This window comes from Mastigoproctus giganteus, chromosome 14, assembly GCF_048544385.1.
Source record: "Mastigoproctus giganteus isolate SK-2022 chromosome 14, ASM4854438v1, whole genome shotgun sequence".
Classification (NCBI taxonomy): Eukaryota; Metazoa; Arthropoda; class Arachnida; order Uropygi; family Thelyphonidae; genus Mastigoproctus; species Mastigoproctus giganteus.
Genome location: NC_143588.1, coordinates 59,665,120 through 59,691,137, shown reverse-complemented (window position 1 = coordinate 59,691,137; position 26,018 = coordinate 59,665,120). Strand labels below are relative to the sequence as shown.

At 38.0% G+C, this 26,018-nt stretch overlaps 1 protein-coding gene across 5 annotated transcripts in view; it reads left to right on the top strand.

Annotated features, from left to right (window-relative positions):
• rhea (Talin_middle and talin-RS domain-containing protein rhea) overlaps nt 1–26,018 on the top strand; it is a 771,509-nt gene that overhangs the window by 600,484 nt on the left and 145,007 nt on the right. For all 5 annotated transcript variants that reach the window (XM_090388755.1, XM_090388752.1, XM_090388753.1 and 2 more), the window contains exons 46-47: nt 5,539–5,640; nt 16,564–16,683. In XM_090388755.1, the coding sequence (XP_090244881.1) occupies nt 5,539–5,640; nt 16,564–16,683 (222 nt within the window). The remainder of the gene's footprint in view (nt 1–5,538; nt 5,641–16,563; nt 16,684–26,018) is intronic.

Genomic DNA, 26,018 nt, shown 5'->3' with positions numbered 1-26,018 from the left:
AACCCGCGACCTTTGAGTTGCCAGGCAGGCACTTTACCTACCCGGCTAGCCCGGTCGGCCTAGGTGGCAGTGATCACAGTGTACTGATGTGGGATTTATGTAAAGATTTAATTACCATCAAGGGTAAAGGAAAGGGTTTTTGCTTCCGTAAAGGTGAGTATAGTGGTCTCAGAAAGTTTTTAAATTCTGTACAGTGGGATCAACTGACGCTGTTACCAACAGTAAATTCTAAGTGGGAAGCATTCAAGGAATTAATCGTGGATGCTACTAAAAGTTTCATACCTATTAAGAAATATTGTTCAAGGTTTAGGCCTAAATGGTTATCTAATGAACTAATGAGACTCGTAACAGAGAAGAAAAATGCATGGGATGCATATAAATTATCAAGCGACGCAGAAGCCTATGGCAGATATAAGCTAGTCTATAATCAGGTCACAAAAGAGGTTAGGCAGGCGAAGGCAGATTACAAGAAATCCTTGGCAAAAAATACCAAGAAAAACAGCAAGGATTTCTTTACTTATATAAACTATAAAAGGAAGGGGATGAATCTGATTGGTCCACTTGACATCGATGGTTCGACTGTTGATGATCCTGCTCAGATAGCAAACAAACTGAATGAGTATTTTGCATCTACATTCACACATGAGGAATTATTAAGGTTTGAAAATGGCAGAAAGTTATCAAATTGTAGCAGGATACTTAATGATTTTGTAATAACTGAGAGCAAAGTGGAGGAGAAATTGTTGAAGTTAAACATAAGAAAAGCACCTGGGGTGGATGGGATCTATCCAGTTATATTAAAGGAGGTGGCAAAGCAACTAAGCAAACCTTTAGCCATAATTATGAGAGCATCCTTGGACTCAGGGGAGGTTCCCACGGACTGGAGATGTGCAAATGTATCCCCAATTCACAAAGGGGGGGTCGAAGGGTGACATGAGTAATTACAGACCAGTTAGTTTAACTTCTGTTCCGGGTAAAATAATGGAGTCACTGGTTAAAGATGCATTGCAGGATCATCTAGACAAGACTGCAGCAATAATTCAGACACAGCATGGGTTTGTTAAGGGAAAGTCTTGTCTGACAAATTTGATAGGATATTATGATGTGGTTACAAAGGAACTGGATGCAAAAAATAATTTTGATATCATATATTTGGATTTCAGGAAAGCTTTTGACACTGTTGCGCATGGAAGACTATTGTACAAATTGGAGCAGAATGGTATTAAGGGTGAGTTGTTACAATGGATAAAAGGATGGTTAAGTGGGAGAAGACAGAGGATGGTGATCAATGTGTGCTGCTCTTCGTGGACTAATGTTATTAGTGGAGTCCCACAGGGTTCGGTGTTGGGTCCACTGTTGTTTTGTATATTTATCAATGATATTGATGAAGGTATATCAGGCTTAATGTCGATGTTTGCAGATGATACAAAGGTTGGCAGGGTTGTTAATGACAGTGTGCTACTGCAACAGAATCTAGATAATTTGGGCAGATGGGCTAAGAAGTGGCAACTGAAGTTTAACCTTGACAAATGCAAAGTACTGCATATGGGTAGAAGTAACCCCAGAGAAACGTACCAACTATGTGGTACTACACTTAAGGTGGTAGAAAATGAAAAAGACCTGGGAGTAATTGTGCAGGCAGATGTGAAGTTTTCTGAGCAATGCAGACAGGCTGCCAGGGCAGGTCATGGGGCTTTGTCAATGATATATAGGAATTTTGCTAGCAGGGAGAAGGAGGTGATTGTCCCTCTGTATAAGGCAATGGTCAGGCCACGCCTTGAGTACTGCGTACAGGTCTGGAGGCTTCATTTTAGGAAGGATGTAGATTTACTTGAGTGTGTACAGAGAAGGGCAACAAGATTGGTGAGGGGAATGAAGGGATCCTCTTACCAAGAGAGGCTTAAGTTCTGCAAATTGCAGTGGCTGGAGACTAGGCACCTGCGCGGTGATCTGATTGAGGTATATAAGGTTGAGCAAGCTGAATTCTGATGGGATCCTTCCACTTGTTCAGATTACGAATCTAAGAGGGCATAAATTCAAATTAAAAAAAGACAGATGTAGAATAGATGTATGGAAATTTGCCTTTAGCCAGCGGGTAGTTAATTGCTGGAACAAACTTCCATCTGTCGTTGTTGTTGACAGGTTAAATAAATTTAAGGAGGAACTGGACAGGCATTTGGAGGGAATGGTGTGATTTTTTTTTTTTTTTTTTTTTTTTTTGGCTGATGCTGCATAAGCTCATACACTTTCTTTCTTGCATCACATGCCACTACTACTAGTACTACTACTTCTCTTGTGATTAGACTCTTTTCATCCACCCCCCCCTTTCTCTCTCCCCACCAAACCAAATGGAATCACTTATTCAACATCTCTGTGCACTGGACCAATGAAATCATGTGTTCATTTGTATTTTGAACAGTTACTTATTCGATGTACATAGTTTTAGTTTACTTTATTGAAGGGTAAATGTACCAACCAGATTTCAGTTTCTTGAAGTAAATGTATCAACCATAGTTTTTGTCCTCCAGTGTATTTTCTAAGTACAGCCTACCTTGGTTTGTTAGCATTAGCATTAGTAGAGGCATATGATGCAAGAAAGCAAGCTTATTCAGCATCAGCCAAAAAAAAAAAAAAAAAACCCCACTCCCATTTCTCCCCTCCGTTCGTTCGAAATACCTGTCCAGTTGAGCTTTAAATTTGTTTAGGCTATCAACTTCAACAACAAGTGATGGAATTCGGTTCCACCAACCAACTACCCGCTGGCCAAAGGCAAATTTCCGCACATCTATCCGACATCCGTCCTTCCTCAATTTGAATTTATGCCCTCTGAGGTGATTATTCTGAGAAAGATGAAGAATCCCATTGGCATTGAGCATGCTCAAACCATTCAAAGCCTTATACACCTCTATCAGATCACCTCGCCGGTGCCTAGTCTCCAGACTCTGTAATTTGCAAAACTTAAGCCTTTCTTCGTAAGAGCAACACTTTGTTCCATTTACTAATCTTGTTGCCCTTCTCTGTACCCGTTCCAGCAGCTCTACATCCTTCTTGAAATGAGGCCTCCAGACCTGTATACAGTACTCAAGATGTGGCCTAACCATTGCCTTATACAAGGGAATAATCACCTCCTTATCCCTGCTAGAAAAATTCCTGTATATCATTGACAAGACACCATGAGCTACTCTTGCAGCTCGTCTCCACTGGTCAGAGAACTTCACATCTGCCTGCACAATTACCCCCAGGTCCTTTTCATTCTCCACCACTGTCAGTGTAGTACCGCAGAGTTGATACGTTGCTCTGGGGTTACTGTTTCCCATATATAGTACTTTACATTTGTCAACGTTAAACTTCATTTGCCACCTCTCAGCCCATCTGTTCAACCTTTCCAGATCCTGTTGCAGCAGCCTAGCGTCAGTAGTGTCCTTAACGACCCTGCCAACCTTTGTATCATCTGCAAACTTGGACATTAAACTTGATATCCCATCATCAATATCATTCATAAACACCGAAAACAACAACGGACCCAACACTGAACCTTGAGGAGCTCCACTAATAACATTAGTCCACGTTGAGCAGTGTCCATTGATTACCACTCTCTGTCTTCTGCCACTCAACCATCCCCTTATCCATAGCAGCAATTTGCCTCCAATGCCACACTGCTCCAATTTGTGCAGCAGTCTTCCATGTGCAACAGTATCAAAAGCCTTTCTAAGATCCAAATATATAATATCAAAGTTATTCCCTGCATCCAGTTCTTTTGTGACTACATCATAGTATCCAATCAAATTGGTCAGGCAAGACCTGCCCTTAACAAAACCATGCTGCGTCTGAGCTATAACTGAATTCTTGTCTAGATGATCCTGCAGTGCTTCTTTAACCAGTGCCTCCATTAATTTACCTGGAACAGAAGTTAAACTAACAGGTCTATAATTACTTGTGTCAGCCTTTGATCCTCCTTTGTGAATTGGGGTTACATTTGCACATCTCCAGTCTATGGGTACCTCCACTGAGTCCAAAGAAGCTCTCATAATTATGGCTAGGGGTTTGCATACTTCCTTTGCTGCCTCCTTTAATATAACTGGATAGATCCCATCCACCCCAGGTGCCTTTTTTATGTTTATCCTCAACAATCTCTCCTCCACTTTCCTCTCAGTTATTACAAAATCATCCAGCTCACTGCCAATGTTTACTTTACCTACATCATTCTCCTTCCTGAATAACTCCTCATGCGTGAATGTAGATGCAAAATACTCGTTTAGATTGTTAGCCACCTGAGCAGGATCCTCAACTGTTGAACCATCAATATCCAGTGGACCAATCTGATTCATCCCTTTCCTTCTCGAGTTCAAGTATGTAAAGAACTCTTTTCTGTTTTTCTTTGCATCCTTTGCCAAGGATTGTTCGTAGTCTGCCTTTGCCTGCCTAATCTCCTTTGTGACTTGGTTACAGACCAACTTATATCTATCATAGGCTTCCATGTCACCCATTAATTTGTATGTATCCCATGCATTTTTCTTCTCTGCCACATGTCTCATTAGTTCATCTGACAACCATTTAGGCCTAAACCTTGGACAATATTTCTTAGTTGGTATGTAAAGCCTGGTAGCCTCCAAGATTAGTTCCTTGAATGCTTCCCATTTTGAGTTTGCTGTTGGTAACATCATCAGTTGGTCCCACTGTATAGAATTTAATTACTGTCTCAGACCATCATAGTCGCCTTTACGAAAACAAAAACCCTTCCCTTTACCTCTGATGGTAGTTACCTCCTTGAGTAAATCCCACTTCAACACACTGTGATCACTGCCACCTAGTGGTTCATTTATCTGCAGGTTCTTAATGCATGAAGAATCACTACTGATAATCAGATCAAGAGTATTGCTCCCTCTTGTTGCCTCACGAACATGCTGATGTAGAAAACAATCATCCAATAAATCCACAAAAGCCTTGCTAGTGTGCAAGTGACCAACCCACAAATTCCAGTCAATATCTGGGAAATTAAAATCCCCCATTATAAGACTCTCTGATTTACTGGTTCACTCTATTTCCCTGTACAATATCTTATTATACTCATCAGAGTCATTAGGCCTATAGCACACTCCTACTCTCAATTTTGATTTCCCTATGCTTATGTCACACCAAACTGACTCGACACTGCCCTGTCCAGCGATGTCGACTGGCTTCACTTCCTTGGACTTTATTACTCAAATTTTTCCATTGACGTTACTCAAATTTTTCCATTGAATATTGGCTTTAAAGTTTTAAAATTAAAAGAAGTTGGGAGGTCATGTAGATAATGAAATTTGCATGTTGGCCAGTATGTTTTTTTTAGGTGGAAAAAAACTTCTGCACTCCTTGAGATCAATAGAACTCTAGAAAAAACACAATTCATTGAACTGAGTAGTAGTACTAGTAATGCCAGTAATTGGGATAAGAGTTTAATGAGTTTCTTCTTTTTTTTTTTTTTTTTTTTTATGTAACTTTTAGAGAGTAAGAATCTTGCTTTTATAGTGTATAACTTTTTGTTTTTGTTGTTTACAGGTGGATGAACATTATGTTACTCTGGGTGATGACTCTTTTGTTGATTATCAGACTCGAATGGTGAACTCTGCTAAAGAAATTGCCAGAATCTCTCAGGAGATGGTAATTGAAAGTGTTTCAAATTATATAAGATAATTTTTATAATAAATTAGTTCCTTATTTATATTTTTTTAGTGTACTGAAAAGTAACCATTTTTTTATCTCAGTACTTCAGAAATGACTTAATTAGAGTTATTAATTTGTAGTAGTAGTCTTTTACATAAATGTGAATACTGTGTTATTCCAAAGATATGTTTAAAATGAACTTCAGAAAAAGCAGAATCATAGCCACTCATTATATAATATCTTGGTCAGTTTTGTTTTTTATGGTGTGTTCCACAAAATTTGTTCTAAATACACTGGGCTGCAAAATTTAAGGACCAGTCAGGTTTTCACCTGTAGCTTCTCATAGGAGTGGCCTGGATATGGGAAAAGCATAACAAAGGAACCTCGTGAGGTACAGAAATGATGAAGGAAACAACGCTGACGCAACAATGGAAACAAGATGGTACAGAGGGACTTTATTCAAAAATGGCAACATAGCACTGGCTGACATGATACAGATGCATCACTGCCAAAGAGGGAACAAAGGGAAGGGGTGATCTTCAGTAGGAGATATGGCTACCCCTAATGTCGATGCAGGCTTTGCACCGCCTGTCCATATTTAGAACAATGTTGTTGATAAGTTCTTGCGGTAACATCGTCCATTCCTCTGTCAGCAGCATCTTCAGCTGGTGAATATTTTCGGGTGTGTGTGGATGTGCCGCTAGGCATCTCCCCAGAGCGTCCCATATCGAAAGGACAGGTCAGTCCATACGAAAAATGTCCTCACTTTCCAAAAGCATATCAACAGCTGCAGTGCGATGGGGTGTGGCGTTATCATCCATAAACACGAACTCGGGGCCAATGGCACCTCAGAACAGATGCACATGGGGAAGGATTAACTCAGTACAGTAGTGTGCACCGGTTACAGTACCGTCTTCCATTATCTGGAGTTGTGTACGTCCATCCAAGATATCACCTCCCCAGACGAGAACACCTCGACTGCCATATTGATCCCTTTCAGTGATATTTACCGGGGTGATACCATGTGCCAACCTCTTGCCAAATTAGCTGACGTCCAGAATCGCTGCTGAGACTGAATCTACTCTCTTCAGTAAAGAGTACCTTAAGTAAAGATTTTGTGGTTGTAACCTTTAGAAATAGTGTTGGTCCTTAAGTTTTGCACACTAGTAACACCAGTGGTTTCACCACTTATGACTCATGTGATGTCTGGGTGTGAATTGCACCATAGCCTGGAGAAATTTTTAAAAGCCTTTTGAACGAGAGCTTTAGTTAGTTGAGAGAGTAGGGTCCCTGTGAGTTATTTCCTAGTTTTTCAGCCTGCACAACATGCAAATCAGCTTATGAACACATCATAACATACAGTGATGCAATATGGCCTAAGTTTACAGAGTTTACAAACTGGATCAGTTGAAAAACTTAAATATCAGTTATGAAGTCTTCTGGTAGTGATTCGTCTAATTCAAGTGAGTGTAAAAAAAAATATCCTTGCTAAGCTCTGCAAAGTGCAAATTAATTGAAGAATCACCAGATTTCTTCTGAAAAGTTTTCTGATTGCAGAAAACTTCACAAAAATGTGAAGCAGTGGAAGAATTTCACTACAAAATTCTTAATAAATCTAATACCAACAGAATTTATCTTTTTCCAAAATCTGTAGTAAATTTTGATTCACCTTAGGTGAATAATCAGATTTTCAGATAAATTTAGGAAACTCTACAGATCTGTAGTCGATAATTTTCAGTTGAACTTAACCTTAAAAGTTAATCACTCATTTTTAATTTTGATAATGTTTTTTGTTATCACCTTTTTTTTTCTCTCATTTCATCAGGAATTGTTTTCATTTGTTTGATAAGGTAAGGATGTAATTCTGACTTGTCTTTCTCCCTCCTCATGAGAATATATTAGCATTAGCAGTGGCAAATGATGAAAGAAAGCAAGCTTATGGGGAATCAGTGAGGGGGGTGAACCTCCCATTTCACCTATTCGTTTCCTCTAATAGTTTGTCTAGTTCTTCCTTAAATTTATTTAACCTATGAACATTCACAATAACAGATAGAACTTTCTTCCAGCAATCAACTTAAAGGCAAACTTCTGTGCATCAGCTTTACAACTATCTTTCCTCAATTTGAATTTGTGCACTCTCCTGCAGTCTTAGCAAGAATCCAATCAGAGTGGAGCTTGCTCAATCTGTTCAAAGTCTTAAACACCTCAATCAGATCACCTCACAGGTGCCTAGTATCTAGACACTGCAATTTACAGAACTGGAACCTTCCTTGGAATTGCACCCCCTTTGTTCTCCTCTCCAATCTCACTGCCCTTCTCTATACTCATTCCAGAAGCTTGACATTATTCCTAAAATGCCTCCAGACCTATATGGTTTGGTTTGGTTTTGGTTTTTATGGCACATGGACAACTAAACAGACCTATATGCAGTATCAAGATGTGGCCTGACCATTGCCATAGGACAGGGGTCAGCAACCTGCAGCTGTTTAACTTTTAACCCACGTGTATGACAAGTGCGCCAGACAGCAGGAGAGCAACATGAATATAGCATTAGTTTCAGTGCATGCCGCAAACACTTCTCAGTTTAGTATGCCTGCGCATTGCAAGCATTAATAAATAATTAATAAATAATACTTCAAAAAAATATATATTTTTTTTAATAAAATATATTCCCCCTCTATTCAATTTTTGAAACCCCCCCCCAGCTTTAACTGAGGTGCAGCTCTTCAGATTCTTTTTTAATTAGATCAAAAATGGCTCCACTCAAAAAAAGGTTGTCGACCCGTGCCATAGGATAATCACCTCCTTATCACTTCTAGCAAAATTCCTGTGTATCATTGAAAAACCCCATGAGCTCTCCTAGCAGTCTGTGTGCACTGATCAGAGAACTCCATATATGCCTACTCAGTTTCCCCAGTCTTTTTCATTTGCCACTATCCTCAGTATAGTACCACACAGTTGGTATGTTACTCTGGGGTTACTGCTACCCATTTGCTGTACTTTTTACATTTGTCAGTGTTAAGCTGCAGCTGCCATTTCTCAGCCTATCTATTTGCATAATTTTTCTAGATCCTACAGTAGCATATTTTGAGTACTGTGATTATCCACCTGGCCAACTTTTGTATCATCTGTAAATTTAGATGTTCAGCTTGATATACCTCATCAATATCATTAATAAACATAGAAAATAATGATGGGACCAGCACAAAACCCTGTGCAACCTCTACAAATAACACTAATCCATGAAGAGCAGTGTCCATTAATAACAACCCTCTGTCTTCTCCAATTAAACTATCCCTCTATCCATAGCAGCGACTTTACCTTAATGTCTTGACTTGACCTACTTGACCTACTCCAATTTATACATAGTACAGTAGTCTTTTATGTTCATCATTATCAAAAGCTTTTCTGAAATCCGAGTATATGATATCAACATTCATTTATTTATTTATTTTTTTTTTTTTTTGCATCCAGTTCCTTTGTTGTAGAGCAGATATAATCTTTTAAGGGTACAGAAGGTGATATTGTTGTACACGTCGGCACTATCTGCAGACTTACTTAACAAGTACAGGTCGATGTTGAAAAAAAAGTTACAAATTAGGGATAAATATGAAAGTGTCTGCAATTCTGCCCAGACACGATAGGAGGGAGTATATGATAAGAGCCTTGTCAATCAATTCTCCCCTGGAAAGACTGTCCAAGGCTTATGGGGGTAGACTTTTTCTCTGTGTGGTCTGTGCTTTTTAACAGGAGAGACTACTTCTACAGGGATGGTATGCACTTAAATAGAAAGGGTGCAAAAATATTTGCTGTGCCATCAACGCAGTGTTAAGTGGGTCTGAAAACTGCTAGCTTGGGGGATTCACAGACTAATAGATTAACAGTAGCTGCAGGCAGGGTGAAAGGGAATCTTGCACTATTTCTGTTGGAATGAGCAGCAGCCTGGAAAGCAAAATGCTGTGTGTTTCAAAGACTGCTGGGAGTCATCATGGAACAAGTAAATACACAGGCTGTGTTAGGATAAAAGAACGGGTGCGTGTATACTTGCATGTACACTAATGCTAGGAGTATAGTAAATAAATTTGATGAATTGGAGGTGCTGGTCAAGACATCAAAGGCAGATATTGTTGGAATATCAGAGATGAGGTGTCACACAGATATAAGGAATGCAGAATTGGAATTGGGAACTAAAATGTGTACCGAAAGGCTAGACAGGGAAAAATGGAGGAGTGATTATGCTGTTAGTTGTTAAGAAACATAAAATCTAAGGAAGTGTATTCAGTTTTAATGGGTGGACAGTGCAATGTTGAGCCAGTTTGGTGTTAAATAAGAACTGGGACAGCAAAAATGAAGGTAGGAGTGTGTTATAGACATAATGATTCATGAGTACAAGGAATAATTGTACAGAGAAATACAGTGGGCCAATAAATCAGAATGTCTTATAATTGGAGATTTTAACTTCCCAGATATTGGCTGAAACTTGTGGGTGGGTCACTCGCACGTTTATGAGACTTTTCTGGAATTTATTAGATGATTGGTTTCTACACCATCATGTTTGAGAGGCAAGCAGAAGGAGTATTTCGTACCATGCTAGGGTTAGAGGTTGAGAAGATATTTGTTGACATTAGACTTGAACTTCTGTAGACTGTAATTTTCAGGAAATACGTATGAAGGAAGGTTGTTCCAGAAAACAGCAGTTAAATGAATAAATGAGGAAGATGAAAAATTGGTCCATGAGTTTGAAGTTTGACAGTAAATGGAAGTTGTCTGTTGGTGGCACATGTTCGGACTGTTTTGAAAGACAGAGCGGGAATTATAGAAGCCAATTCAGAAGAACAGTGCCCATGGAAGTATCTGTAGAAAAGGCATGCAGCAGAAACAGTACACCAATGAGACAGAGAGTGGAGAGACTCTGTTAGAGAGGAGTCATTAATTAACCTAACTGCCCTCTTTTGAATGGAATCTAGAAGCCTGAAAGAGGTTTTGGTGACACCGCTCCAGATGTGGGAACAATATTCCATGGTAGGGCAGATTTGCGATTTGTACAGAGTGAACAGCTGTTTGGAAGAAAAGTAGTGCCGAGAGTGAAAGAGAAAACCAAGTTTTTTAGATGCAGAGGAAGCAATATTTGTAATGTGCTTGTGCCAAGAGAGATTAGGAGTCAGAGTAATCCCCAAAAGAGATATATCATTTTGCCTAGAAATTGGATTGTCACCAAAGATAATCATAGGAGCAGAAGAATCCTTTTTGCAAGATATAAGACAAGACTGAGTTTTAGAAGTATCGAAATCAATTAAGTTGTCTTTGCTCCACTGGAGAATTACCTGGAGATCGGCATTTAAGGAATTGTTAGTGGATATTCGAGAAGTTGAAGCTGATTGAGTGGAGTGAAGTTTCTCAAACTGGAAAGTGGAATGCAATGTGCTATCAACAGCAAAACTATGGATAGGATTTCTGGTCAATCAAAGAAGGTCATTAATATACAAGAGGAAAAGAGTGGGGGAAAGAACTTGAACCTTGGGGGACTCTAGCATTAGTGGAGAAGTTAGAAGACAGAGGGCCATGTACCATCACCCTCAGTGAGCGATCAGAGAGAAAACTGAATAACCAATTACAAAAAACAGTTGGAAAACCATAAGATGGAAGCTTGTTTAGAAGACCTTTAGGCCAAACATGATTGAAAGCCTTTGAGATGTCAAGAGTAACTGCTTGTGTTTCACTGAACTTTTACATTGAATCTGGCCATAAATGAGCAACATAAGCCAGAATATCACTAGTGGATCGACAGTGACGGAATCCATATTGGCGATCGTTGATCAGACAGAAGTTTCTAGGTAGTTTAAGAGTTGGTGGTTAATTGATTTCTCCATTACTTTAGAAAGAGTAGAAGTAATTGCAATGGGACGAAAATTTGATGGGGGGATTTGTCACCCTTTTAGGAACTAGCTGGATATGAGAAAATTTCCAAGCAGAAGGAAACACACCTTTGGAATAATAAAGTGAAAAAAGCGGCAAAAAACAGGATTAAGTTCAGGAGCACAGGTTGTGAGAACAAGTGGAGAAATACCATCAGGACCTGGAGCTTTCTTTGCATCAAGATTCGTCAAACTCCTGACATCCTTTTGATGGAAGGCCACAGGAGGCATTGAATCGAGCGTGTTATTGAATATTGGGCGTTTTTGATCAAGATCATTAATACATGAATTGGAAGAAAAATAGGATGCTAGCAGGTTAGCTTTATCATTGGCTGAAATGACAACAGAACCGTCTGGTTTTGACAGAGGTGGGAGCAGAGATGGGCAAAAGTTTCAGGCAATGGCTTTGGCAAGAGACCAGAATGCTTGGCTACCATTAGGGCAAGTTACAAGTTTTCTACTCTTAGCCTGTTCAAACTCTAGTTTGGACTGATTAATAACTGCTTTGCAATTATTGCGGGCTTTGGTGTAGGCAGAAAATGAAACTGAAGAATTGGAAACAAGCCAGTTACGATATGCAACGTTCTTCTCTTGAACAGCCTTAGCACATTTATAGGAAAACCAAGGTTTAATTTTAAACTACACCTTGGTTTTCCAAGGTTTAGTTTAAAACTAAACGATGAGATTTAAAGTGGAGTGTGGGATAAAGGATTCCATTCCTACAAGAATAATTTCACTTAAACGATCTGACCAAATGTTGACATCAGAAGTTTTGAAACAGTAATCCGACCAACAAAAAGAAGAAAAGAAAAATCACAGGTCATCCCATTTTGCATTCTTGTAATGCAAGGTTGGAAATAGCCATGAGATATAAGCTCCATTGGAGAAGAGACAATCACCAAGTTGTGATCTGAGGTGCCTAAATGACCCCTCACTTCGACTGTATACTTAGAAGGGTTGTTTGTGAGAAAAAGATCAAGCGTATTGGCTGTATGGTTAGGTGGTAGTAGTAGTAGTAGTGGCGGCATGTGATGCAAGAAAGCAAATGTATGAGCTTATGCAGCATCAGCCAAAAAAAAAAAATCACACCATTCCCTCCAAATGCCTGTCCAGTTCCTCCTTAAATTTATTCAACCTATCAACTTCCACAACGACAGATGGAAGTTTGTTCCAGCAATTAACCACCCGCTGGCTAAAGGCAAATTGCCGCACATCTATTCTACATCTGTCTTTTCTTAATTTGAATTTATGCCCCCTTAGGTACGTAATCTGAACAAGTGGAAGGATCCCATCAGAATTCAGCGTGCTCAACCCATTCAAGGCCTTATTCTTGTAGGTAAATGAACAATCGTGCAAGGTCATTAGTTATTGCAAAAGCCTCAGCATCTTGACCAGCTGGGTTGGTGTGACTAGAAAATGGAAGCCAAGTGGAGTTGTGATCATTAAAATCACCAAGGAAAATTACCTCATTGTTTGGATAGTTGGACTGGAGAAAGTCAAGTTGCAAAGAGAGGAAGTCAAAGAGCTCCAAGTGATTAGTGGAGTTGAGAGAACTGTAGAGACAACAGATGAATTTGACAAAATGAGGTAGAGAGATTTTAAGCTAGAGAAGGTTGAAAAGAGGAGATTCCAAATTACCAAGTCTCTGATAGGGAATATCGGAATGGACATATGCACAAGTAGCACCTTTGAGGCGAAAGGAATCACACAGTGAATAATTTGGGCAACTGAGATGAGCAATGGTTGAACAACCAATAACTGAGATTCTGTCAGGAAACGTTCATGGGGTTTGGCATACTGCAAGTGGAAATGGACATCATTGAGATTAGAATTGAGACCACGTATATTTGCGAAATGAACTAGGAAGTAAGTGTTTGGGAGGTTTAGATCTTTTCGCAGTTAAGCTTACTCTATTAGTTTGACAATTCATGGTGTATTCAATAGTAAAAAAAGAGGGGGGGAACATGCTGTATGAAGTAATGAAATTTTTGGATATGGCATACACATGGTAAGAATATACCGATATCCTTGACATAACGTGACCTCGACAACGCCCCGCATACACACTACTTGGACTTCTTCCAGTCACTATCTGGCAGAGTAGATGTAGCAAGATTATACACTAGCTGATCCAGAAGCCTCCTAAAGAGTTACCAATAGGTTTGGTCCGGTATACTATCTAGCGGCCCTCGTGCCAATACCGTTTTAGAGCTTTACTCTCAAAATGTAAGAAAGATTGGATCATGATCTTCATCATAACCTCAAAAGTCATCAGTCATACTACATGATGGAAGAGATGGGGAAGAGTGTTCTCCCCCCATAAAGGTGACTACAATGGTATCAGACAGTTTTTAAGTTCTATACATTGTGTCTAACTGATGATGTTACCAACAGCAAATTCTAAAATCATTGCTGATTACCAGCAGTGATTATTCATGCATTAAGAATCTGCAGATAAAGGAACCACTTGGTAGCAGTGATCACAGCTTACTGATGTGGGATTTACTTAAAGAGGTAACTACCATCAGGATTAAAGGGAAGGGGTTTTTTTTTTTCCACCGTAAAGGTGACTACATTGGTCTCAGACAGATTGTAAGTTCTATACATTGGGGCTAACTGATGATGTTACCAACAGGAAATTCTAAATGGGAAACCTTCAAGGAATTAATCTTGGAAGCTACTAGGCTTTTCATACTAACCAAGAAATACTGCTCAGGGTTTAGGCCTAAATGTATGTCAGATGAACTATTCAGACTCATGGCAGAGAAGAAAAATGCAATGGGATGCATATAAATTATCAGGCAACACAAAAGCCTATAGTAGATATAACTAGTCTGTAATCAAGTCACAAAGTTGATTAGGCAAGCGAAGAAAGATTAAGAGAAATCCTTTGCAAAAGATGCAAAGAAAACAGCAAAGAATTATTTACTTGTGTAAACTCTAGAAGGAATGGGATGAATCAGATTGGTCCGCTTGATATCGATAGTTTGACGGTTGATTTTCCTGCTCAGGTAGCTAGCAAACTGAATGAGTATTTTGCATCTACATTCACATGTGTGGAATTCTGTGGGAAAGTAGAGGCCAGAAGTTCATTAAACTCTAACAGGCAGCTAAATTATTTTGTAACAACTGAGAGTAAAGTGGAGGAGAAATTTTTGAAGCTAAACATAAGGAAGGCACCTGGGGTGGGTGGGATCTATCCAGTTATATTAAAGGAGGCAGCAAAGGATGTAAGCAAAACCCCTAGCTATAATTATGAGAACATCCTTGGATTCAGGGGACTTCCCCACATACTGGAGATGTGGAAATGTATCCCCAATTCATAAAGGACAATCTAAAGTGACACGAGTAATTACAGACCTGTTAGTTTGTTAGTTTAACTTCTGTTACAGGGAAAATAATGGGGTCACTGGTTAAATAATTAGTACAGGATCATCTAGACAAGATTGCAGTTATAGTTTAGGCACAGCATGGGGAAATTGAGGGCAAGTTGCTGCTATGGATAAAGGGATAGTTGAGAAGATAGAGTGGTAATCAATGGACACTGCTCTTTGTGGACCAATGTTCTTAATGGAGTCCCCCCCCAGTTTCAGTGTGGGCCCATTGTTGTTTTCTATATTTAGGAATAATATTGATGAAGGTATATCAACTCTATGTGCAAGTTTGCAGACGATATGAAGGTTGCCAGGGTTGTTAATGACAATAATGACAGGACGCTACTGCATCAGGATCTAGAAAAGTTGGGCAGATGGGCTGAGTGGTGGCAACTGAAGTTTATAATTGACATATGGGTAGCAGCAACCCCAGAGTAACATACTAACTGTGTGGTACTTGTCACATTATAATCGCAGTTGTTTTTGCACCATAAAAAAAACTAAAAACAAAACCAACTATGTAGAAGCAGTCTATACTGTTAGAAGCACAGAACACATTGATAAAAATTCACCCCATGAGCCTTGCACAATATCTCCAGTGCCAAATTAATTCTCAATGCCCTTATATATTCTTCCTATCATATCTGGGCAGAATTGCAGACATTTTTGAATTTAGTCTTAACTTGCAACTTTTTTTCGGCATATCCTTGTACCTGTTAAGTAAGTCTGCAGATCTACTTTTTATATCATCGTATACAACACTCTCACTGTATATCTACTCTTAATGCATATGTATACAACAATATCACCTTTTGTGCCCTTAAAAGATGATATCTGATCTACAATGTTATCACCTTTTTCCTCCTGGCAGACGTACCCTGATCCTGTTCCAACTATTCATTTTGCACAATATATTTCCCATTTCCCCTGACAATAGTCATCGGCAGGTAGCTCCTGTGGGACCAACGCATTCTGCTTTGAGTGTTGCTGCTGGGTTGCCTTATATATAGGATGAGGTATAATATATATAGGATGTCATCAACCTCTTCATTTTTGTAAGAAGCAACTCTGCTTTCGAAGTAATTTTTGTTTTGTGGCTATCAGTTTGTTAGACAAGCAGTTATCTTTAATGAATGAGTTATTTTGAAATCACTTTTTCTTTTTTTGTGCCCTTTTAAAATTAAGTCTCTGAATGTTATACTGATTTCAGCTGGATAGCAGTTTCATCATTTATCTTTAGTCTTCCAAGTATAGGACAGTTCTCTCATTTGTGAAGAATAGCCTCTCTGTTCTTTCTTTTTTTGGAATGAAATATATTTCTTACTATTGCCACAATAATAAAATCTTGTTGTCTGAAGTATGCAACTTCTCACTTATTTACTCTGTACTTTTTTTCTTCTTCTTTTTCTTTTGTAATTCCTCATTATGGAATTTTGAGGAGTGAATTTTTGAAATGTTGCTGTGCTGCACAAATATATTCTTGACATTTCTGGACACATTTAATGAATTGATTATTACTTGTGAAGGGCTTAATATTTCTATTATTGTTATTCTTAAGAATTACACATGGTAGACTTTATACCTCCTCAGCAATAGACCAAACATAAAATCCCTTGTTTTTTTACTTTCAGACAACCAAATCATCTGGAGATGTGGGTCAGTTGGGACCACTGGCAGCTAAACTCAGTCATCATTATGCCAATTTAGCTATGGATGCTCGTGGAGCAATTGCATCAACCCCAAATTCAGATGTACGTAGCGTTCTTGATAGAAATTACATTGATAAATTTCAATATTGAATAGGTTAAATCAAATATCAAAATGCCCATGTAAATAAGTAATCTGGATGCATGTATATATAGGATGTCTGAAAACACGGTAGGAGATGTGTAATAGTTAGAATGATTTTAATACTGTGTGATAACCTATCATGCTTTTTCAGCTAAATTAACGAACCAATTGTGTCATTTTCCAGTTCACTGATAAATAGCATGAGAACGGAATTGTGAATTTGTTTTCTCTATTTTCCATACATATCCTGAAATATTGACATTGTGTAAAAAACATTATGGGAATCCTATAGCCTCAAAACTTTATTAGACATGTTGGACAGACAACTTGTGTAGTCGAGACCTGCTAATTTTCGTAAAATCGGACAAATGCTAACCTATTGTGATTTTGATTTTTTTATGTAAAGGATCTGTGTTCTCATTTTGAATTTAAAATAAATGGTGTGAATTTTAAACCACTATCACTTTGTTTGGTTTAAAATTTACACCATTTATTTTAAATTAAAAATGAGAACACAGATCCTCTACGAGAAAAAATCAAAATCACAATAAGTTAGCATTTGTCCGATTTTACAAAAATTAGTTGGGACTCGACTACGCAAGTTGTCTGTCCAACATATCCTAAAATACAGACACTTTTTTTTTGCATGCTAACCATGTTCCAGATACAGTCACCTAGCATGCTTCATCCCATCTTCTTTGGTACTTCTCCATTAGCTGTATATCTTAGCATTAGTAGAGGCATATGATGCAAGAAAGCAAGCTTATAAAACATCAGCCAAAAAAAAAAAAAAAAAAAAACCTCAAATTTTACCAATCCATTCGCTCCAGATGTTTGTCTAGTTTTGCCAAGGCACTTCCGTAGCCAGGTAGGAAGGCGCAGCAGTGTGTAGCACATGCTTCTTGATTAGACCAGGGTTCGAGCCCGTCACCACCAAATACGGAGAATGCGGAAAGGTCAGGGAATGACCACCGCATATTCCCAGAGCAATATGGCCTTAGTTGCTAATGCTCCTAAAAACCAAATAACTAACTAACTAGTTTTGCCTTGAATTTATTTAAGTTCTCAACTTCTACAACGACTGATGGAAGTTTGTTCCAGCAATCAACAACCCACTGGCTAAAGGCAAATTTCTGCACATCTATTCTACAACTGTCTTTCCTCAATTTAAATTTGTCCCCTCAGATGATTAATCTGGGCAGACATAAATTTAAATTGGTGAACTCTCTCTCCTCATGCTCTTCATCAACATTGCCCAGATTTCATCAGAAAAAATCCAGCTGAGAATGCGTGCCATGGAGCTTGATTAACATTCTGTATCCATTTTCCATAATTTTCAATCAAGTTGTCAACTAATTAATTGTAATTTTCACTTTTAATGTTACCAATAAAATCCTTCACTGAAAGGTGAAATGACTGCCAGGCATTTTGCTCATCATCAGTCATTGTATTCTGGTTCTTGTGAAGCCAACATCTGCTTAACCTGTGGACTAATAATATTCCACCTTTGGAATTTTGGAAACATAGATTGTATATGCTTGAAATATCACCTTGAGAAACCATTGCTTTAATAGATTGTTTGAACAGTTCTAGCTTGATATGGAATGGTAGAAGCAAGACTTGTTTCTTGGAACTAAGGCACTGTTTACTATATTGTGTGCATCAAGCAACTCAATTCTGGTAGATCATTCTCTTCTTCAATAATGCTTAACTGCTGCCCTGTTTTCACAAAAGCAGAAGAACAGGGGCTCACATCTGTTGAGTATGGACTTGGCACACCCAGGTCCTTAGCTGGATATCACCATTCTTCTCTTTCTTGGTGATTCCTTTGTACTTCTCTCTCTCTCTCTCTCTCTCTCTCTCTCTCTCTCTCTCTCTCTCTCAGAGTAACTTGGGAATTTTTTTTGTTTTGGCTGATGCAACACAAGCCTCAGGCTTCCTTGCACCATATGGCTAGTAATAATAATAATAAAGCAGTGGAACTTAATGAAAGCACCTTGCAAACCCAGACATGTGACCAGCATTTTTAAGTCCTCACAGAATTCCCATTTATACTAGTCATTCTTTCTCTAACACATGCTTCACATTTCAGCAGTCTTCTTTCATAGGTACAAGAATCTGTGGGTACATATTCTTACTGTGAAGCAACACAGCTTTCAAACTTTTACTGGAAATGTCTATGAGAAGGTGCCACTCTGGATTTGTGACTAATGCTAGTTCCTTCTTAAAAACCAATCAAAGCAAAACAATAACAAAGATTCTGCAGCAGTTTAAAACCATTCTTTAAGTCACACATCATTCTCTGTGGAAGCCTTGCACCTGGGATCTAATAGATGCCACTATTTTTAAAAGAGTGGAATCTACTCTTAAATTAACATGTCAGGAGCTCTGCATTGGATTTGGTGAGATCCAAATCACTTAAGTCATCCAGATCTTGTTAATTAAGGAAATGTTCTTGACTTGAACATGCTTCTGAGGTGTAATAAATATTATCCTGTTCACCAGTTTCATCCAATTCTTAAACTCTTCTCTGGGAGATGGATTGGGAATTGGCAGGGATTCATTGTTTGCCACTGGAGCAATAGAGGATGTATGTTGGGATATATTACAGCTTTTCTGTCCACAAACTTTTAAACTTTAATATACTCATCATATAAGCATGACAGTAATTCCCATTATTACATTTTCCATTTCCATTTATGAAGATAAAAATCTATAATCTCATGTTTGGGAGCTACTTTACATGCTTTGCTTTAGGACCTTATCCTTTCTAAATCTCCCTGGTTCCGGGAGCAGCTGAAAGAATTCCATGTAGATGTTAGTCTCTGTAGACTCAATTGCACCCTTCAGTTGAATCATATTGGATGGTGGATTCCTGTTTCAAATTGTTCATTCTGCCTCATCCCACATGCTCAGTTGGAGATCCAGTGACTGAGCCAGTAAAGTATAGCAGTCACCCTCTTACTCCTTAAACCTGCTGAAATGATCTGTGCCTTGTGACATGGCCTTGCAGGAAGTAACCATTACCAAATGAAGCACCTGTGAGCATGAAAGGTTGCACTTAATCAGTAACAGTATTCTTGGTAAGAGTGTGCCCACCAGAAATTTTGGTTATTCCAAATGGAAGGACCAAAAATTTCTGTTGGTGATACTATTGCCTAAATGGCAGTAGTATCACCAACAGAAATTTTTGATGTGGTTTACTTTTGTTTTTTGCAGTTAAACTAGTATAATTTCAGCTTCCAGATGCAATTGTCTTATCCCCAAGTCTCAGTCTGTATCTGGTTTGTTAAAAGTCCACATGAATTCTACCAGTTACTTTCCTGATAATTTTCTCCAGTTCATGAACAGTTCTTGGCTTTCTCTGGTAAACCTTTTCTTTAGTCCAGTCCCAGAAGAAAAAGCCACTGCAGACAAATCAGGGTGCCTCAATAAGCGACTCTGTTGCCTTCCTGCCAATCCTTCGATATACTATGATGTACATGGTAAATGGTGCAAAAGAGAGTTCTTCACCAACATCTCTGCTGCTGTCTTTCATGGTAGTGCATTCCATGACAGGCTGAATGGTGGAGAAATCATTCTTCCTTTTTGATACTGAAAAGTCTAGAAGCCATAGCTGGCTCTTCAAAAATGGTAAAGCACTTGCAATCTGGAGATTAGTATTAGTATAACAATGGCCACATGGTGCAAGGAAGCCTATGACTTATGCTGCACCATCCAAAAAAAAAATAAGATAAGAAGAAAATTTTAAAAAAAGAAGAAAATTTATAAAATATATAATTTATAAAATTATAAATTTTATAAATTTATAAAATAGTTTTATAAAATAAAACTTCCTGCAATCCAGTCTAAACATCTCTCCCTGTAACTTGAAATTATGGTCCCTAGTTCTAGAATCATTTATAACCATGAAAATTTCATCCTCATTCATTTAACTTATGCCTCTCAGAGCCTTGAACACCTATATCAAGTCTCCTGTGCAATCCACATATTCAAAGTCTTTACTCATACAGACACCCTTTTGCTGATTTCACCAGGTGAGTTACCATTCTTTGGACCCTTTCAAGAAGCACAATGTCTTTCTTCAGGTGCCGTCTCCATACTTGAACACAGTATTCCAAGTGTAGTCTAACAATAGCCTTATATAATGGGATTATGTTGTCCCTATCTCTACTAGGAATTTTTTCACTAAATCATCAATAGGACACCATGGGCCTTCCTTGCAACCAATCTACGATGCTCAGAGAACTTCATGTCTGACCCTATCATAACACCCAAGTCCCTTTCCTCCATTATCAGCTTTAGTTCAACTCCGCCAAGTGTATAAGTTATTTTGGGGTTACTGTTCCCCAGGTGCAATACCTTACACTTTGCTAGATTAAAGCATAGCTGCCATTTTTCTGACCATCCCTGAAGTCTATCTAGGTCAAATAGAGACAAAACAGAAACAGCAATTGTAGGAATTAATTAAACTGACAAAGTTTTTTTTTGGATTACTAGTAACCTGTTAATAGTGCTAACTGTTATGACTAACAATTAACTGAAAAAAAAAAGGGGAAGTGCAGAAGGATATGATACTACAGTAAAAGCCCATAGCAATTTGTCTTTAAGAATTCAAAATTCAGAAATATTCTGTGTATCAGAATGGTAGAAATGGGACATTCATTTCTATCATTCTGATATATAGAATATTTTTTAATTTGGAATCCTTGAACACAAATTCCTGTGGGCTTGTATTGCAATGTTACGTCCTTTAGTTCTACAAACAGTAGTGTTTCAATATTATTTCATTCAGATATATCTTCTAAAGTGATTTCTTTACACACTAATTGTAGAAAGTGGTTGTGGTAAGAATAGTTATTGGAATAGCTGTAATTTTGGCTTCTGTATACGTTTGTCTCTCAACTCTCTCTCTGATTTGTTTACTAAGTAAATGAATGCGTGCCATCCACTGTAGGATCTGCTCATATAGATACTAGAGGTGTTATAATAGAATTGTATTTTTATTCTTTTAAAACTCTTTAAAAATTTTTTTTTTTTTACTCAGGATTGGATACCTACGTAAATCTAGTGACGGGTGTTATATCAGTTATTGATTTATCTATAGCTGATGTAGCACCTGTTGCCAAATGTATGTATTCCCCTTCTCTACTTCCAAACATAGACTAGATATTCTCATATGCTCATTACAGACTCAAAAATTTCTTAATTTTTCAGATAACAAAATATAAACTCTGGAGCTTCAAAAAAAATTGATTAGAATAAATTTACTCAAACTGTGTTTTAGACAGACTCTTTTGGATCCAGCCCCTTTAAATTTATGAAGCTGTAGAATATATAAACTGTCATGTACTGGAAGCAGCTGAATTCTCTTTGCAAATGGATTGGGAATTCAGCTGAATTCCCAATCCATTTGCAAAACTTTATGAAACATTACAGTTCATTGGGAAATAAATTTTGAAAGTACCTGACCATAACCAATGTTATACTTATAAGAAAGCTTAATTTTGAAGCCAAAAAAAGATTTGATGGAATATTTGAAAAGAATCCTGAATTACACAAATTATAAATATGCAAAGGGTATAGTAAAAGATGAGGATATTAATTAAATAGCAGAAATCCTTGCAAATTTCTGTACCGAGATGTCTGCACAGATGCTTCCTGTACTCTTGATTTTCAATAACTTAAAACCATAGCTAAAAGAATCTGTAAATTTTTTCGCATTCTATTACTCATATGGTTGACATTTTTTAAAATTTGAATTGATCACATCTCTTGATAATGCACCTAAAAGTGCAGCAGATTCTGATAGTGTCTATTATAGTATAATCCAGTATCTGTTCAGTACCCTGAACAGAGATATTGTATCACATGGAGAATTTACTAGAAAGTTTACTGAACATTTAAATTGCTTATTTCTTAGCAATCATTATCCCTCTTTATAGAGACATACATTTTTTTTTTTATGAAAACCCCAAACATGAAAGGTATCAAAACCTATAGTACTTAGTACCGTGCATGCGTTGAAAGAGAAGTATGGGGGGGGTTTGCCGGAAACTTTGCTCTAGAGACTAAACATGGGTTTCACCACTTCAAGCCTCCAATAAGCAAAGTGGTCGTATTGCACCGGTTGATGAGTCATCTACCAACTTAAAATTTGCACTAGTAATCTAATAAAAAGGAAAAGATTTAACACAACACCAGAATTATCCCTCAATTTCTTTGACTTGCTTCCTAGGCAAAGTTCTTGAAAAGATGGTGTACAGAAGATTAATTCAGGAACTTTATTCAGGAACTCCCCACTTTATGTAATACTCAACTTACGGAAATTCAGCTTTACGTAAGTTTTTGCCAGGTGGTGCAAAATTGTGGAAACGTATTTTGCATCCCATAGGAATAAATGGAGGTATCGTAATGTGAACACAAAACATATTGGTCTTTTCTTTTTTTTTTTTTTGGTAATTCATTCCAAGATCTTGGAAGCTGAAATATTTATCTCTAAAAGGTCATTTTTATAATGGAGCTCTACACGTTCATCGTTATCATATGTTCTGTTCATATTTTTCTAAAACACATAGTGGGGGGTCACTACCATAAAACAATAAACACAATTTGCACTTTCTGGTTTATTGGGTTTTCCTGTTAGTGCAATCCATTATAAATGGGTAGTAAACTCGATCTTATTGCATTTGCGATAATACTGATAACTGAAATTCTGTGGGTTTTTATGTTGCGGTATTATGGTGAAATGAGTTCCCCTACACTGAAATTTTCAATCATATAAAAAACATAAATAAGTTTTCAGAATCTTTTCTTCATTCCTATTTACTTATTACAATGGTGAAGGGAAAGGGACCAATGGAAAGTTCAAGTGCTGGCAGTGGTAGGAAACGAAACAAAATTGATTTAGAAATGAAATTGATTAATTAAGAAGTACAAAGCAGGACAAAATTTGTCATCTATTGCACGGGATTAGGTCTCGCTGCTTCAACAGTGAATACTATTTTAAGGGACAGTGCATGTATAAAAGAACCAACACATTTAAGATCAACAATGATCACAAAACAGCATTCAGGTGCTATATTGAAGATGGAAAAGCTATTAATAATATGGATGGAAAATCAGATTCAGAAGCAAGTTCCTGAGTCCAATGGCCATTCAAGCAAAAGCAAGAAGTATTTATGAAGATATTAAGGATAAGTATGGCGAGCACCAAGCCAAGTTCATGGCAGGCAATGGGTTGTTTAATAGGCTCAAGCATTGCACTGGTTTCCAAGACATTAAAGTATGCTGTAAAGTTGCCAGTGCCGATTCTGCAGCTGCAGAAAAATTTTGTGATATGTTGTGGAAAAACCCCTTCTAAATCTCCACAGCCCTCAACTTCCGCAGCACTGTACTAATCAGCTGGAGAGTTAATTCTGGCAACGCTGCTCGAAAGGTAAAACTTGCTGTGTTATGCCTGTCTCCTCTCTCTTTTTGTAATTTTTAAAATTTTTGTAATTTTGTACACTTTTGTAATTTCCCGCGCTTGAGATAAAAAAAAATTGAATAAATAATTCTATATACATTTTCATCAAACATTTCTTTTTTTCTTCAATCAAATTCAGTGCGCATAGTTGCAAGTGCTGCATAAGCATTTCGGGAAATTCCAACTTATGTAAAATTCAACTTATGCAGAGTTCTGTGGGACGCAACCCTTACGTAAGTTGGGGTGTGGCTGTACTGGAAAAGTGCTAAATAATTATCAGATAGCATAAATATTATAAAACGTTTCCTCACCTTGGATCTTCACTTTAAAAGCTGAAACTAATATCAGAAATGCTTTTATCAGAAAATATCTTGTGATGGTAAACGTAGATATTAAACAGTTGATTTCAGTTGGAAACGTGGAACATTAAAGGACCTATATGAAGACGGCCTTATGGTTAATACTAAGGCTCATATAAAAGTTCCTCTCACAGAGAATATCAACTTTTAAGGTTTCGTAATACTCATAACATGTGGGCTGTACTTTGAGGATTGATTTAGGATCTGAAAACAAAAATAAAAAAGTTCATATTAACATATGTCTCATTCTGAATTGTTACAAATATATGACTGTTTGAATTTGAAATTGAAATAATAAAACAGACCTAGTAAAAACTTTATTTATATACTGGTGTGCAAAATGTAAGGACCAGTCAGGTTTTCACCTGTAGCTTCTCATAGGAGTGGCCTGAATATGGGAAAAGCATACCAAAGGAACCTTGTGAGGTACAGAAATGATGAAGGAAACAACAAACCACACAACAACAGAAACAAAACGGTACAGAAGGTTGTTGTTGTTATTTGGTTTTTAGGAGCATTAGCAACTAAGGCCATATTGCTCCAGGAATATGCGGTGGTCATTCCCTGACCTTTCTGCATCCTCCGTATTTGGTGGTGACAGGCTCAAACCCCAGTCTAATCACTGCTGCTCCTTCCCACCTGGCTACGGAGGTGCCAGTACAGAGGGACTTTATTCAAAAATGGCAACATAGCACTGACTGCCATGATACAGATGCATCACTGCCAAAGATGGAACAAAGGGAAGAGGTAGTCCTCAGCAGGATATATGGCCACCCCTAATGTTGATGCAGGCTTTTCACTGCCTGTCCATACTTAGATCAATGTTGTTGATAAGTTCTTGTGGTAACATTGTCTATTTCTCTGTCAGCGGCATCTTCAGCTGGTGAACATTTTCTGGTGGGTGCGGACATGCTGCTAGGCATCTCCCCAGAGCATCCCATGTGTGTTTGATGCGATTTAGATTGGGGGAATGGGCAGGCCAATCCATACAAAAAATGTCCTCACTTTCCAAAAGCATATCAACAGCTGCAGTGCAATGGGGTGTGGTGTTACCATCCATAAACACAAACTCGGGTGCCAATGGCACCTCGGAACAGATGCACATGGGGAAGGATTACCTCAGTACAGTAGCATGCACCAGTTACAGTACCACCTTCCAGTATCTGGAGTTGTGTACGTCCATCCAAGATAACACCTTCCCAGTTGAGAACATCTCGATCCCTTTCAGTGATGTTTGCGGGATGATACCGTGTGCCAACCTCTCGCCAGATTAGCTGATGTCCAGAATCGCTGCTGAGACTGAATGTACTCTCATCAGTAAAGAGTACCTTAAGTAAAGATTTTGTGATTGTAACCTTTAGAAATAGTGTTGGTCCTTAAGTTTTGCACGCCAGTGTAGTAGGTGCATGTTTGCTTATTCTTATTTTTTTAATATAATTTTTATTATTTGTTACTGTTGAAAACTCCC